A 16,456-nucleotide genomic window follows, 5' to 3' on the forward strand; every position below is an offset into this window, starting at 1 on the left:
CCTGCTAGCGCAGTAGCTCACAATTCTGGCAGCACAACTTGTGGTAGGTATATAGAAATAGATGGAGCTTCTCCCTCAGCTGTATTCATGATCTTCTGAGAGTGATGCATGTGGTCATAATTATTTTTAAATATAATCCTTAAGTTTCTGAAGAAAGCAAATCCAAAAAAATAAGTCATATGGTCTTAATATGGAGTGGTCCACAGATTATAGCACAACTATCTGCGTGAGCTTGATGCCAAATCTTCTTCCACTTCCCTGTCTTATTCCAGAGGGTGATGGTGGTGGTGTTCATGTGATTCACTTCAGTTGAAGGAACAAGAAAGCACGCATTTCCCAGGAGAATCACCATGGTCTACCCCATCTCCGAACCCAGGCGAAAGGGTTTCCTCATTGAAAATGAGATACAGTCAAAGCAGTAGTAAAGCGAACACCGTTTTATAGCTGCTATGGAAAAAATTATTGTATTTTCGCTGTAACACACACACACACACACACACACACACACTCTCACACACTGCAGTCTCAAGACAGGATAGTTTAAAATCTTCAACTTGCAGTGGGATCTAACTACCTTCCCTTCCGTCCCCAGTGCCTCCCGATGTTTGCAATCTCATTTCCAATTCACCAGCGTGCATGAACGCAGACTCCAGATCCAGCGCAGAGCCAAGAATTCGCTCAGGGGCACCAGCTAAATAGCAAACATATGCCATGTCAAACATGTGAAAGCTTCAGCGACAAGGGTACTGCCGGAAAAACCAGTTCCAGCCCAGGAATTTCTAGGTGGAAACACTGACCGCCAAGTTGTTTTATTCTCTTTGCTTGATTCAGGCCGGTTTTGAAAGCAGGTGTCCCCTCTACCCCAGCTTCAGGAAGGGAAATCCCAGCCCCCGGCAGCTGCAGAGCTAAGAAAAACCATCCCGCCACCCCTTCCTGTGGTAACGTGGTCCTAACCCTGCTCTGCCCCACAACCCCACTTCACCCGGAGACGCAGACGCCAGGCTACCTAGCACTTAGTCGCCTCTTCCTCCAGCCTGGTTTTATAAGCTCTGGAAACCAGGACGTTGTTTCCATCTTCGCCTTCGCTGCCTGGGCCGCATGCCTCCCGGGCTTATTTAGGAAGCGACGTTAGGGCTACACTTTTGGCTCCAGAAATTTGTTCAGACGGCGCAGCCGACGCCCTGCAGGGTCATTTCCGAACGCATTCCCAAATATCCTGGTCCTCTAGCCCTTACCACCCCCTAGCACACGAAACCCCGCCTGGCGGTGAAGCAGGTGTGTTGCTGGTGGCTCGTCGCTGGCTTGGAGATAGAGGTGCTCCGTACCTGTCCCCTTTCTGACACCACCTGAAACCGTACCGGGGCACATCCCTCATCCAAATATCCACTTTTAAGGTGTACGAATTCGAGTTTGGCCTGAACGCCCCCGCCCCGTGCCGACCCTGGAGGCATCTTCCGTGGGGTCTTTCTCTTCGAACCCAAAGGGGTAAGCTCCTGGGTGCGCCAGGTCCGCCTCTTCCCTGGCGCTGGCAGGGGGCGGGAGTGGATAGGCTGGGACCTGTGTCTGATTAGCTGGGAGGGGGAAGCCATGGTCCCAACCGCTGTCTGCTGCGTTCCAGTCCGTCCAGGCTCTTCCAGGAGGAAGAGGCACGTTACAAGAGAGGAGGGGCAGGGGTCCCAGCACTGAATACCCTGGCCGGGGTTTTGACAGCTGCCACAGTCTCTGAGCTCCTGCCTCGCGCCCGAAGCCGGTCCCTGCCATGGGGCCCCCTTCCAACTCAGGCTTCTATGTGAGCCGCGCGGTGGCTCTGCTGCTGGCGGGGCTGGTAGCCGCCCTCCTGCTGGCGCTGGCCGTACTCGCCGCCTTGTACGGCCACTGCGAGCGCGTCCCACCTTCGGGGCTGCCTGGACTCGGGGACTCGGAAGCCGAGTCCTCCCCTCCCCTCAGGCAGAAGCCGACGCGGACCCCGAAACCCAGCAGTGCACGCGAGCTAGCGGTGACGACCACCCCGAGCGACTGGCGACCCCCGGGGCCCTGGGACCAGTTACGCCTGCCGCCCTGGCTCGTGCCGCTGCACTACGACCTGGAGCTGTGGCCGCAGCTGAGGCCCGACCACCTTCCGGCCGGGTCTTTGCTCTTCACTGGCCGCGTGAACATCACGGTGCGCTGCACGGTGGCCACCTCTCGCCTGCTGCTGCATAGCCTGTTACAGGACTGCGAGCGCGCCGAGGTGCGGGGCCCCCTGTCCCCGGGCACTGGGAACGCCACAGTGGGCCGCGTGCCTGTGGACGACGTGTGGTTCGCGGTGGACACGGAATACATGGTGCTGGAGCTCAGTGAGCCCCTGAAACCTGGTAGCAGCTACGAGCTGCAGCTCAGCTTCTCCGGCCTGGTGTATGAAGACCTCAAGGAGGGACTCTTCCTCAACGTCTACACCGACCAGGGCGAGCGCAGGTAAGGGCTGTACAGCCCGTGGGCCCTTTCGGCCCCCGCCCCTGCGTCCCGGTGCAGGCTGCGGGTCCAGCTGACTACCATGTCCAGGTGCGCGTCTGCTGCCTTTTCCAAAGAATCCCCTTGCGACGTTTTATTTATTTATTTATTTATTTAATTTTTATTATGCTTTAAGTTCCAGGGTATATGTGCACAACGTGCCGGTTTGTTACATATGTATACATGTGCCATGTTGGTGTGCTGCACCCATTAACTCGTCGTTTACATTGGGTATATCTCCTAATGCAAACTCTCACAAGGACAAAAAACCAAACACCTCATGTTCTCACTCATAGGTGGGAACTGAACAATGAGAACACTTGGACACAGGAAGGGGAACATCAGACACCGCGACGTTTTCTTTCAAAGCCAAACAGAGGGCGAGCGCCTCCTTTCTCCCTTTTCCTAAAACCTTACTCCGAATAAAGAGACGGCGGAGACCGCGGTCCTTCCTCTGGCCAGTTTTCAACCCTGTATCTGCTCATCCAGTTTGCTTCTATTGCTGCCCCTTTTTAGGTCGCTGGTACCCCAGAAGCTTATCGTTTTCTTCAGAAAGCACCTTTCCTCTCTAGCAGGAAATTTCTTCACCCCATTCAACAAACCCCTTGCCCCTCAAAGGTTGGTCCTTGGACCAGCAGCAGCGGTAAGGGAGCTTGTTAGAAATGCAGACATGTGTTCTTTTTACACTCATTTGAGATAATATCTCCTACACGGGAAGTTTCCTGCCCCTGCACAAGAAGAATTGTCTCTTTCCATGCTCTGAGACCACAATACTGTCCTCCGGCGAACGCCGGGGAAATAGCTTAAGTGGGAGATATCAAAATTTATTTTTTTTCCAACCGGCGATCTCTTTGTCCACTCACACACTGGTGGAGCATTTGCGCCGAACACAACTGCATGTACTTTGCCCTTTATTATTAGAGAAAATGTTCTCAGATGTTTTCTGAGGGAAAGAATCCCACTAAATTACACCCTACACCATCTCCTGCACTACTTTCAAAATTTCAAAGGTTTTTAAAATAAATTTAAAGAGTTGCTCTCGTGGATGTATAATCTATAACTTTTGTTTTTAAGGGCAGCATGCTTGGTTTTTCTTTTAAACAATACATCAATGCTTGAAAAACTAGTTTTGAAATTTTCTTATTCAGATGATGTGTTACTCAACTTGTGAAGGAATCTTTTGAAATTACTGTGTAGGTCAGGGTGCAAAGTATTTCAGAGGAAAAAATAGAAACACTTTACCTACATATCTGACTTTTTTTTTTTCTTGCTGTAGGTCGGTAAATCCTCCTCTGTTCACCTACCTCTTCCTTGGTCCTGTTTCAGTGGGACTATGGCCCAGACAAGCTTGCAAAAATGGGAAAGGAAAGTCCCATTCAATTTTTCTATTGTGTTGCTAACTCTAGTGTTAACTAGAAACCATATTTTCAGAACATTAAAATTCAAGCAAGAAGAAATCTTAATAAAGTTCTACAGATGTTCATAAACCAAGGTTAGTCTCCAAAACTGTGATGTTTTGGAAGAGTTGTTACTCTCTGGGTCTCTGCTTCTGAAACCACAAGGAAAAGACAACTAAGGTTAAGCTTGAAGCCAGAGTCATGAAGAACCTGCAACAGAAGGATGGCTTGTGGTACGCCAGATTCTGGGAGCCCAGCAGGCCTAAGTTTGAACCTGAGCTGTGTCAATTGAGCTAGTCTCTTAACCTCTCTGAGTCTGTTTCCTCATTCACAGAATAGATACAATAATTGTCAACTATTAGAGTACTGTGAGAATTAAATGAAAAAGGGAGTACACAGTGACACATACAACCTGGGTAGTGGTAACTGCTATCCTTAGGTCAGATTATCATTATGATCAGCTTCTTTGCTATCTAAACACGGAACCTGCCAAGTTCCTGGTATATATGAGTCTAAGAAGATTCCCAGAGGAGAAGGCAAAGCTGGGGAGTGGGGAGTTATTGCTTAGTGGGTATAGATTGTAGTTTTGTAAGATGATAAGAGTTCTGGAGATAGATTGACAACAGTGTGAATGTTCTTAACACTACTGAACTTATACACTTAAAAATGGTTAAAGTGATAAACTTTATGTTATGTGTATTTTACTAGAATTAAAAGTTTTTAACAAGCAAAAATAAATTATAGATCAGTGAGTTTAGAATAGGGTTTAGAAATTTATATGTTTTGACAATTGTCTCAGTTAATTCTGATGCCTACTATAGGCACCTGATATGGTTTTGTTGTGTCCCCACCCAAATCTCATCTTGAATTGTAGTTCCCATAACCTGGTGGGAGGTAATTGGAAAAAGGGGGTGGTTTCCTCCATGGGGTTCTCCTGATAGTGAATGAGTCTCATGAGATCGGATGGTTTTATAAGAATCTGACATTTCCCCTGCTTGCGCTCACTCTGTCTTGCTGCCCTGTGAAGAAAGTGCCTTTCTTCCCCTTTCTTCCCCTTCATCTCCTGCCATGACTATAAGTTTCCCAAGGCCTTCCCAGCCATGCAGAACTGTGAGTCAATTAAACCCCTTTTCTTTATAAATTACCCAGTCTTGAGTATTTCTTCATAGCAGCATGAATACGGACGAATACGGTATCTCATCCTTTTTTCTAACTTTTTATTTTGAAATAATTATAGATTCACCAGAAGTTGCAAAGATAACATAGAGAGGTCCTAGGTGCACTTCATCTAGTTTATCTTACATAATTATAGTATAATATCAAAAGCAAGAATTTGACATTGATATTATGCATATATATGTTTTTATGTCATTCATCATATGCATATATTTGTGCAAAAACTACCATAATAAAGATACAGAACTGTTCCACCTTAAAGATCATTCCCATACTTCTTTATATGCACTCATGCCACTCCCTAATCATCTCTAACTCCTGACAACCACTAATCTGTTCTCCATCTTTGTAATTTTGTCATTTTGAGAATGTTCTATAAATGAAATTATATAGCATGTGACCTTTAGAGACTGGTTTTTCTAACTCAGCATAATGCCCTTGCGATCCATCCAAGTATGCATCAATAGTTTGAGTCTTTTCATTGCTAAGTACTATTCCATAGTATGGATGTATGAAAGTTTATTTAGTCATTCATCTATTGAGTGGTATTTTGGTTGTTTCCAGTTTTTGGTTTTACAAACAAATCTTTTATGAATAATTGTGTCCAGGTTTTTCTCTTTAAGAGGCAGGATCCCTCTATGTTGCCCAGGCTAGCCTCAAACTTCTGGCCCCAAGGGATCCTGCTATCTTTGCCTCCCAAAGCACTTGTACAGGTTTTTGTATGAACACAGTGTTCATTTCATTGGGACAAATGTTCACAATTATCATTGCTGGATCATGAGGTAGTTGCATGTTTAGTTCTTAAGAAATTGCCAAATTGTTTTTCAAAGTGGCTATACCATTTTATACTCCTACCAGCAATATATGAGTGATAGAGGTCCTCTGTATCATGGCCATCATTTGGTTTTGTCACTATATTTTAGCTGTCCTGATAGGTGTATGGTAATATCTCATTGTGGTTTTAATTTGCATGTCTCCAATGACTAATGATGTTAAACGTCTTTTTGTGTGCTTATTTGCCATCTGTGTATCAGTCAGTGAAATGTCTTTTCATGCCTTTTCCTATTTTCTGATAGATTTTATTTTTTACTGTTGAATTCTGGAAGTTCTCTATATATTCTAGATCTAAGTCCTTTGTGAGTTATATATCATTTGCAAATACGTTCTCCCAGCTTATAGCTTGTCTTTTCATCATCTTAATAAGGTCTTTCAGAGAATAAAAGTTTTAAATAAAAGTTTCAATTTAATTTTGATGAAGTCCAAATTGTCTATTTTTTTTTGTTTTTCCCATATACTTGTTTTTTTATTAATTATACTTTATGTTCTAGGGTACATGTGCACAATGTGCAGGTTTGTTACATATGTATACATGTGCCATGTTGGTGTGCTGCACCCATTAACTTGTCATTTACATTAGGTATATCTCCTAATGCTATCCCTCCCCCCTCTCCCCACCCCAGGACAGGCCTTGGGGTGTGATATTCCCCTTCCTGTGTCCAAGTGTTCTTATTGTTCAATTCCCACCTATGAGTGAGAACATGCAGTGTTTGGTTTACTGTTCTTGCAATAGTTTGCTGAGAATGATGGTTTCCAGCTGCATCCATGTCCCTACAAAGGACATGAACTCATCCTTTTTATGGCTGCATAGTATACCGTGGTGTATATGTGCCACATTTTCTTAATCCAGTCTGTCACTGATGGACATTTGCATTGGTCCAAGTCTTTGCTATTGTGAATAGTGCCGCAGTAAGCACTATTGTGCATGTGTCTTTATAGCAGCATGATTTGTAATCCTTTGGGTATATACCCAGTAATGGGATGGCTGGGTCAAATGGTATTTCTAGTTCTAGATCCTTGAGGAATCGCCACACTGTCTTCCACAATGGTTGAACTAGTTTACAGTCCCAACAACAGTGTAAAAGTGTTCCTATTTCTCCACATCCTCTCCAGCACCTGTTGTTTCCTGACTTTTTAATGATCACTATTCTAACTGGTGTGAGATGGTATCTCATTGTGGTTTTCATTTGCATTTCTCTGATGGCTAGTGATGACAAGCATTTTTTCATGTGTCTGTTGGCTGCATAAATGTCTTCTTTTGAGAAGTGTCTGTTCATATCCTTTGCCCACTCTTTGATGGGTTTTTTTTTTTTTTTTTTTTTTTGTAAATTTGAGTTCTTCGTAGGTTCTAGATATTAGCCCTTTGTCAGATGAGTAGATTGCAAAAATTTTCTCCCATTCTGTAGGTTGCCTGTTCACTCTGATGGTAGATTCTTTTGCTGTGCAGAAGCTCTTTAGTTTAATTAGATCCCATTTGTCCATTTTGGCTTTTTTGCCATTGCTTTTGCTGTTTTAGACATGAAGTCCTTGCCCATGCCTATGTCCTGAATGGTATTGTCTAGGTTTTCTTCTAGGGTTTTTATGGTTTTAGGTCTAACATTTAAGTCTCTAATCCATCTTGAATTAATTTTTGTATAAGGTGTAACGAAGGGATCCAGTTTCAACTTTCTACTTATGGCTAGCTAGTTTTCCCAGCACCATTTATTAAATAGGGAATCCTTTCCCCATTTCCTGTTTTTGTCAGATTTGTCAGAGATTAGATGGTTGTAGATGTGTGGTATTATTTCTGAGGACTCTGTTCTGTTCCACTGGTCTATATCTCTGTTTTGGTACCAGTACCAGGCTGTTTTGGTTACTGTAGCCTTGTAGTATGGTTTGAGGTTAGGTAGCGTGATACCTCCAGCTTTGTTCTTTTGGCTTAGGATTGCCTTGGCAATGCGAGTTCTTTTTTGGTTCCATATGAACTTTAAAGTAGTATTTTCCAATTCTGTGAAGAAAGTCATTGATAGCTTAATGGGGATGGCATTGAATCTATAAATTACATTGGGCAGTATGGCCATTTTCACGATATTGATTGTTCCTATCCATGAGCATGGAATGATCTTCCATTTGTTTGTGTCCTCTTTTATTTCATTGAGCAGTGGTTTATAGTCATCCTTGAAGAGGTCCTTAACATCCCTTGTAAGTTGGATTCCTAGGTATTTTATTCTCTTTGAAGCTGTTGTGAATGGGAGTTCACTCATGATTTGGCTCTCTGTTTGTCTGTTATTGGTATATAAGAATGCTAGTGACTTTTGCACATTGATTTTGTATCCTGAGACTTTGCTGAAGTTGTTTATCAACTTAAGGAGATTTGGGGCTGAGACGATGGGGTTTTCCAAATATGCAATCATGTCATCTGCAAACAGGAACAATTTGACTTCCTCTTTTCCTAATTGAATACCCTTTATTTCTTTCTCTTGCCTGATTGCCCTGGCCTGAACTTCCAAAACTATGTTGAATAGGAGTGGTGACGAGAGGGCATCCTTGTCTTGTGCCAGTTTTCAAGGGGAATGCTTCTAGTTTTTGCCCATTCAGTATGATATTGACTGTGGGTTTGTCATAAATAGCTCTTATTATTTTGGGATATGTTCCATCAATACCGAATTTATTGAGAGTTTTTAGCATGAAGGGCTGTTGAATTTTGTCAAAGGCCTTTTCTGCATCTATTAAGATAATTATGTGGTTTTTGTCTTTGCTTCTGTTTATATGCTGGATTACGTTTATTGATTTGCATATGTTGAACCAGCCTTGCATCCCAGGGATGAAACCCACTTGATCATGGTGGATAAGCTTTTTGATGTGCTGCTGGGTTTGGTTTGCCAGTATTTTATTGAGGATTTTTGCATCAATGTTCATCAGGGATATTGGTCTAAAATTCTCTTTTTTTGTGTATGTGTCTCTGCCAGGCTTTAGTATCAGGATGATATTGGCCTCATGAAATGAGTTAGGGAGGATTCCCTCTTTTTCTATTGATTGGAATAATTTCAGCAGGAATGGTACCAGCTCCTCCTTGTACCTTTGGTAGAATTCGGCTGTGAATCCGTCTGGTCCTGGACTTTTTTCATTGGTAGGCTATTAATTATTGCCTCAATTTCAGATCCTGCTATTGGTCTATTCAGGGATCCAAATTCTTCCTGGTTTAGTCTTGGGAGAGTGTATGTGTCCAGGAATTTATCCATTTCTTCTAGGTTTTCTAGTTTATTTTCATAGAGGTGTTTATAGTATTCTCTGATGGTAGTTTGTATTTCTGTGGGGTTGGTGGTGATATCCCCTTTATAATTTCTTATTGTGTCTATTTGATTCTTCTCTCTTTTCTTCTTTTTAGTCTTGCTAGTATTCTATCAATTTTGTCAATCTTTTCAAAAAACCAGCTCCTGGATTCATTGATTTTTTTGAAGGGTTTTTTGTGTCTCTATCTCCTTCAGTTCTGCTCTGATCTTAGTTATTTCTTGCCTTCTGTTAGCTTTTGAAAGTTTTTGCTCTTGCTTCTCTAGTTCTTTTAATTGTGATGTTAGGGTGTCAAATTTAGATCTTTCCTGCTTTCTCTTGTGGGCATTTAGTGCTATAAATCTCCCTGTACACACGGCTTTAAATGTGTCCAAGAGATTCTGGTATGTTGTATCTTTTTTCTCATTGGTTTCAAAGAACATCTTTATTTCTGCCTTCATTTCGTTATATACCCAGTTGTCATTCAGGAGCAGATTGTTCCATTTCCATGTAGTTGAGTGGTTTTGGTTTAGTTTCTTAATCCTGAGTTCTAGTTTGATTGCACTGTGGTCTGAGAGACAGTTTGTTATAATTTCTGTTCTTGTACATTTGCTGAGGAGTGCTTTACTTCCAACTAATTGGTCAATTTTGAAATAAGTGCAATGTGGTGCTGAGAAGAATGTATATTCTGTTGATTTGGGGTGGAGAGTTCTGTAGATGTCTATTAGGTCTGCTTGATGCAGAGTTGAATTCAATTCCTGGATATCCTTTTTAACTTTCTGTCTTGTTGATCTGTCTAATGTTGACAGTAGGGTGTTAAAGTCTCCCATTATCATTGTATGGGAGTCTAAGTCTCTTTGTAAGTCTCTAAAGACTTGCTTTATGAATCTGGGTGATCCTGTATTGGGTGCATATATATTTAGGATAGTTAGCTCTTCTTGTTGAATTGATCCCTTTACCATTATGTAATGGCCTTCTTTGTCTCTCTTGATCTTGTTGGTTTAAAGCCTGTTTTATCAGATACTAGGATTGCAATCCCTGCCTTTTTTTGTTTTCCATTTGCTTGGTAGATCTTCCTCCATCCCTTTGTTTTGAGGCTATGTGTGTCTCTGCACATGAGATGGGTTGCCTGAATATAGCAAACTGATGGGTCTTGACTCTATCCAATTTGCCAGTCTGTGTCTTTTAATTGGAGTATTTAGCCCATTTACATTTAAGGTTAATATTGTTATGTGTGAACTTGATCCTGTCATTATGATGTTAGCTGGTTATTTTGCCTGTTAGTTGATGCAGTTTCTTCCTAGTATTGATGGTCTTTACATTTTGGCATGTTTTTGCAGTGGCTGGTACCGGTTGTTCCTTTCCATGTTCAGTGCTTCCTTCAGGAGCTCTTGTAGGGCAGGCCTGGTGGTGACAAAATCTCTCAGCATTTGCTTGTCTGTAAAGGATTTTATTTCCCCTTCACTGATGAAACTTAGTTTGGCTGGATATGAAATTCAGGGTTGAAAATTCTTTTCTTTAAGAATGTTGAATATTGGCCCCTACTCCCTTCTGGCTTGTAGAGTTTCTGCCGAGAGATCCACTGTTAGTCTTATGGTCTTCCTGTTGTGGGTAACCTGACCTTTCTCTCTGGCTGCCCTTAACATTTTTTCCTTCATCAACTTTGGTGAATCTGACAATTATGTGTCTTGGAGTTGCTCTTCTCGAGGAATGTCTTTGTGGCCTTCTCTGTATTTCCTGAATTTGAATGTTGGCCTGCCTTACTAGGTTCGGGAAGTTCTCCTGGATAATATCCTGCAGAGTGTTTTCCAACTTGGTTCCATTCTCCCTGTCACTTTCAGGTACACCAATCAGACATAGATTTGGTCTTTTCACATAGTCCCATATTTCATGGAAGCTTTGTTAATTTCTTTTTACTCTTTTTTCTCTAAACTTCTCTTCTCGCTTCATTTCATTCATTTGATCTTCAATCACTGATACCCTTTCTTCCAGTTGATCGAGTCAGTTACTGAAGCTTGTGCATTTGTCATGTATTTCTCATGTCATGGTTTTCATCTGTATCAGGTTGTTTAAGGTCTTCTCTACAATGGTTATTCCAGTTAGCCATTCATCAAGTCTTTTTTCAAGGTTTTTAGTTTCTTCACACTAGGTTTGTAATTCCTCCTTTAGCTTGGAGAAGTTTGATTGTCTGAAGCCTTCTTCTCTCAACTCTTCAAAGTCATTCTCCATCCAGCTTTGTTCCATTGCTGGTGAGGAGCTGCATTCCTTTGGAGGGGGAGAGGCACTCTGATTTTTAGAATTTCCAGCTTTTATGTACTGCTTTTTCCCCATCTTTGTGGTTTTATCTACCTTTGGTCTTTGATGATGGTGACATACAGATGGGGTTTTGGTGTGGATGTCCTTTCTGTTTGTTATTTTCCCTTCTAACAGCCAGGACCCTCAGCTGCAAGTCTGTTGGAGTTTGCTAGAGGTCTACTCCAGACCCTGTTTGCCTGGGTATCAGCAGCGGAGGCTACAGAAGAGTGAATATTGCTGAACAGCAAATGTTGCTGTCTGATCGTTCCTCTGGAAGCTTCGTCTCAGAGGTGTACCCAACCCTCTGAGGTGTGAGGTGTCAGTCTGCCCCTAGTGGGGAATGTCTCCCAGTTAGGCTACTCAGGGGTCAGGGACCCACTTGCGCAGATGGTCTGTCCATTCTCAGATCTCAAACTCCATGCTGGGTGAACCACTACTCTCTTCAAAGCTGTCAGACAGGGATATTTACATCTGCAGAGGTTTTCGCTGCCTTTTTTTTTGGCTATGCCTTGTCCTCAGAGGTGGAGTCTACAGAGGCAGGCAGGCCTCCTTGAGCTATGGTAGGCTCCACCCAGTTCGAGCTTCCCGGCTGCTTTGTTTACCTACTTAAGCCCCAGCAATGGCAGGCGCCCCTCCCCCAGCCTCACTGCCACCTTGCAGTTAGATCTCAGACTGCTGTGCTGGCAATGAGGGAGGCCTCGTGGGCATGGGACCCTCTGTGCCAGACGCAGAATATAATCTCCTGGTGTGCCATTTGCTAAGACCCTTGGTAAAACCCAGTATTAGGGTGGGAGTGACCCGATTTTCCAGGTGTTGTGTGTCACGGTTTCCCTTGGCTAGGAAAGGGAATTCCCTTTCCCCTTGCACTTCCTGGGTAAGGCAATGCCTCACCCTGCTTCTTCTCTTGCTCATTGGGCTGCACCCACTGTCCAACACACCCCAGTGAGATGAACCCAGTACCTCAGTTGGAAATGCAGAAATCACCCGTCTTCTGTGTCGCTCACACTGGGAGCTGGAGGCTGGAGCTGTTCCTGTTCAGCCATCTTGGTGCCCAGTTTCCAGTTTGTCTATTTTTTAATGGGTCATGCTGTTGGTGTCATGCCTGAGACCCCTTCACCAAGCCCTAGGTTCTGCAGATTTTCTATATTGTCTTCTAAAAGTGTTTTACATTTAAATCTATAATCCACTTTGATAATTTTTTAAGATGTTATGTTTAGGTTGGGGTTAATTCTTTTGCCTCTGGATATCCATTTTTTTTCCAGCATCATTTGTTGAAAAGACTATCCTCCCACTATTGAATTGCTTTTGCACCTTTGTCAAAAATCTGTTGGCCACACTATTACTGGATTTTCTATTCTGTTCATCAACATAGGTGTTGATTCCTCTGCCAGTACTACATAGTCTTGCTTACTGTAGCTATACATTAAGTCTTGAAATTGTCTTCTTTTTTTGGAATTGTTTTAACTATTTTAGTTCCTTTGCCTTTCCTTATATATTTTATGATATTCTTATATATAGCTACTAAAAATCTTATTAGGCTTTTGATAGGACCTATGTTAAACCTTTATGTAAATTTAGGGAGAATTGATAGCTTTGCTATCCTTAATCTTCCATTCTCTGAGCATGAAATGTCCATTTATTTAGATCTTTGATTTATTTCATCAGAATTTTATCATTTTTAGCATACAAAGCCTACATGTTTTGTTAGATTCACACTCAAATATTTAAGTTTATTTCAGAAATAGTATATGGTATTATATGTTTAATTTTGGTTTTCTACATGTCTGTTGCTACTATATAGAAAAACTGCTTTGTATGTTGATCTTGTATCCTGTTCCCTTGCTGAACTCATGAGATCTACAGCTTTGTGTTTTTTATTTTGTAGAGCCTTTGGAATTGTCTACATAGACCATCATGTTGTCAACAAATAGAGACAGTTTTATTTCTTCCATTTCAATCTATCTGCCATTTATTTTCTTTTCCTGCTTTATTGTGTTGGCTAAAACTTCCAGCACTATGTTAAACATGAGTGGTAAAAATGAACATTCTTGCTTTTTTCTCCTCATTTTAGGGGGAAAGTTTTTAGCCTTTACTACTGAGTATAATATTAAATGTAGGTTTCTGTATATGTTTTTTATCAAGTTGAGAATGTTGTCTTCTATTCATGTTTTTTTCTGAGAGTTTTTTTTTTTTTTGCATGAATGCATGTTGAATTTTTCTAACACCTTTTCTGCATAAATTGATATAATCATGTGATTTTTTTTCTTCTTAAGCCTGTTAATATAGGTATTATATTGATTGATTTTTGAAAATATTGAGACAGCCTTAGTTCTCCAGCCTTTTTTTTTTTCCCGAGATGGGATCTCACTCTGTCACCCAGGCTGGAGTACAGGAGTACGATCATAGCTCACTGCAGCCTCAAACTCTCAGGCCCAAGTGATCCTCTTGTCTCAGCCTCCTGACTAGCTAGAAGGACAGGTGCCAATCTGGTCCCCCACCCTTTTTTTTTTTTTTTTTTTTGAGACTGAGTCTCCCTCTGTTGCCCAGGCTGGAGTGCAGTGGCGCAATCTCAGCTCACTGCAAGCTCCGCCTCCCAGGTTCACACCATTCTTCTGCCTCAGCCTCCCATGTAGCTGGGACTACAGGGGCCCGCCACCGCACCTGGCTAAGTTTTTGTATTTTTAGTAGAGACGGGGTTTCACCGTGTTAGCCAGGATGGTCTCGATCTCCTGATCTCGTGATCCACCCTTCTCGGCCTCCCAAAGTGCTGGGATTATAGGCGTGAGCCACCGTGCCCCCCCCCCTTTTTGATAAGAGCACTTGCTATATAGTAGAGGAGAGTGGACAGTCCTTATAATGCAGGGAGGTAGGTGGGGGAAGACAGAGAAAAGAACAAATGGAGAAGGCAAGAGTCTACTTTCTCCCCTCCTCCTTCTGACAAGGTATAACCCTCAGACAAATTTTTCTACGGAAGTAATTTTTCAGTAAGTATTCCCAGGAAAAATCAGCTGGAGAATGGGCAAGCGCGACTGAGAAACGAAGGAGGCCAAGCTGGGATATGCAGTTAAACAAAGTCCCATGGAGGAAAGTTCTATAGAGTGTGACTGGTTATCCAAGATGTGACTTGGAAAGGAATTACAACCAGGCTCAGAGACCTGGCCATTCAAGCAGTAGCCCAGATGAGGGCCCCATCATCAATGGAAAGCACTAAGCCTTGACTATTATGAAGCAATGGTTCACAAGTCACACCATCTGATGAATTCAAAGTCTTCCCCTTTCAAGAGGCCTCTTTCTTTCCCCTTTCTCAATATAGCCTTTGTGTACAGGAGGAAGTGTCTTAGTTCTCATGTCTTAAGGAAATAAGAGAGCCCTGGTTTATCCTGTTTTGGGGTTCACTGAGCTTCTTGTATCTGCGAATTTAAGGTTTTCTTCACATTTGGAAAAACTTTCAACCATTATTAATTTTTTTCCTGTTTCGTACTTTTTTTCTCCTCTTATTCTGGGACTTCGATTACCTGTTAGGCTGCCTGACATTACAGGCACGTCCTGAGGTTCTTTTCATTGTTTTTTAGTATGTTTTCTCTGTGTGTTTGATTTTGGATAGTTCCCATTGTTCTGTCTTCAATTTCATTAATTATTTTCATCTGCAGTGTTTAGTTTGCTTTTAGTCTCATCCAGTGAAATTGTCATTTAAGATATTGTAATTTTTGGCCTGGTATGGTGGCTCACGCCTGTAATCCCAGCACTTTGGGAGGCTGAGGCAGGTGGATCATGAGGTCAGGAGATCGAGGCCTGGCTAACACAGTGAAACCCCGTCTCTACTAAAAATAAGACAAAAAATTAGCCAGGTGTGGTGGCATTTACCTGTAGTCCCAGCTACTCAGGAGACTGAGGCAGGAGAATCACTTGAACTTGGGAGGCAGAGATTGCAGTGAACTGAGATCATGCCACTGCACTCCGGCCTGGGCAACAGAGCGAGACTCCATCTCAAAAAAAAAGAAAAAGATACTGCAATTTTTATCTTTAACATTTCTACATTCTTATATCTTTCATACCATCTTTCATACCATTATCCTTGAGCATATTAGACATATTTATAATAGCTGTTTTAATGTTCTTAGCTGCTAAGTTTAGCATCTCTGTCATTTTTTGTTTTGTTTCTATTGACTTCTTTTTCCTGGGTTATCATGCACATTTTCTTGCTGCTTTGTATTTCTAGTGATTTTTAAAACAGCTTTATTAAAGTATAACTGACATACAATATACTGCACATATTTAAAGTGTAAAACTTGGTAAGTTTTGGCATATGTATACATATGTGCTGGTGAAACCACCACTACAATCAACATTAATAAACATATTCATCATGTCCAAAAGTTTCTTCTGCTCTTTATAATCTCTCCTTTCTACATCACTATAACCTTCTTATCTTCAGGCAACTATGGATCTGCTTTCTGTAGATTAATTTGCATTTTGTAGTGTTTTATATGAATAGAATCATACAATATGTACTCTCATGTCTAACTTCTTTCGTTCAGCAGAATTACTTTGAAATACATTCTTTTTTTTTTCTTTTAAACAGTCTTGCTCTGTCGCCAGGATGGAGTACAGTGGCGCAATCTCAGCTCACTGCAACCTCCGCCTCATGGGTTCAAGTGATTCCCCTGCCTCAGCCTCCCAAGTAGCTGGGATTACAGGTGCACACCACCACACCTGGCTAATTTTTTTTTTTTTTGTATTTCAGTAGAGATGGGGTTTCACCATGTTGGCCAAGATGACCTCGCTCTTCTGACCTTGTGATCCACTCGCCTTGGCCTCCCAAAGGGCTGGGGTTACAGGAGTGAGCCACCACGCCCATCTGAAGTACATTCTTTTTGTGTGTGTCAGTTCTTTTGTATTACTGATAGCATTTCATTATATTGATATAACACAATTTGTTTATCCAACAAATTACCAAGACATTTTGGTTGTTTTCAGTTTTGAGCTGTTTACAAATAAAGCTTCCAGGAATA

At 42.1% G+C, this 16,456-nt stretch overlaps 1 protein-coding gene across 1 annotated transcript in view; it reads left to right on the forward strand.

Moving 5' to 3' along the window:
- Window positions 1-1,178: 1,178 nt before the first annotated feature.
- The window catches only part of LVRN (laeverin), a 73,352-nt gene continuing 58,074 nt past the window's right edge, over window positions 1,179-16,456 (forward strand). The window contains exon 1 of the mRNA XM_025388134.1: window positions 1,179-2,454. Coding sequence (XP_025243919.1) covers window positions 1,760-2,454 — 695 coding nt within the window. The 5' untranslated portion in view covers window positions 1,179-1,759. The remainder of the gene's footprint in view (window positions 2,455-16,456) is intronic.

The sequence above is a fragment of the Theropithecus gelada genome, chromosome 6 (genome assembly GCF_003255815.1).
Source record: "Theropithecus gelada isolate Dixy chromosome 6, Tgel_1.0, whole genome shotgun sequence".
Taxonomy (NCBI): domain Eukaryota; kingdom Metazoa; phylum Chordata; class Mammalia; order Primates; family Cercopithecidae; genus Theropithecus; species Theropithecus gelada.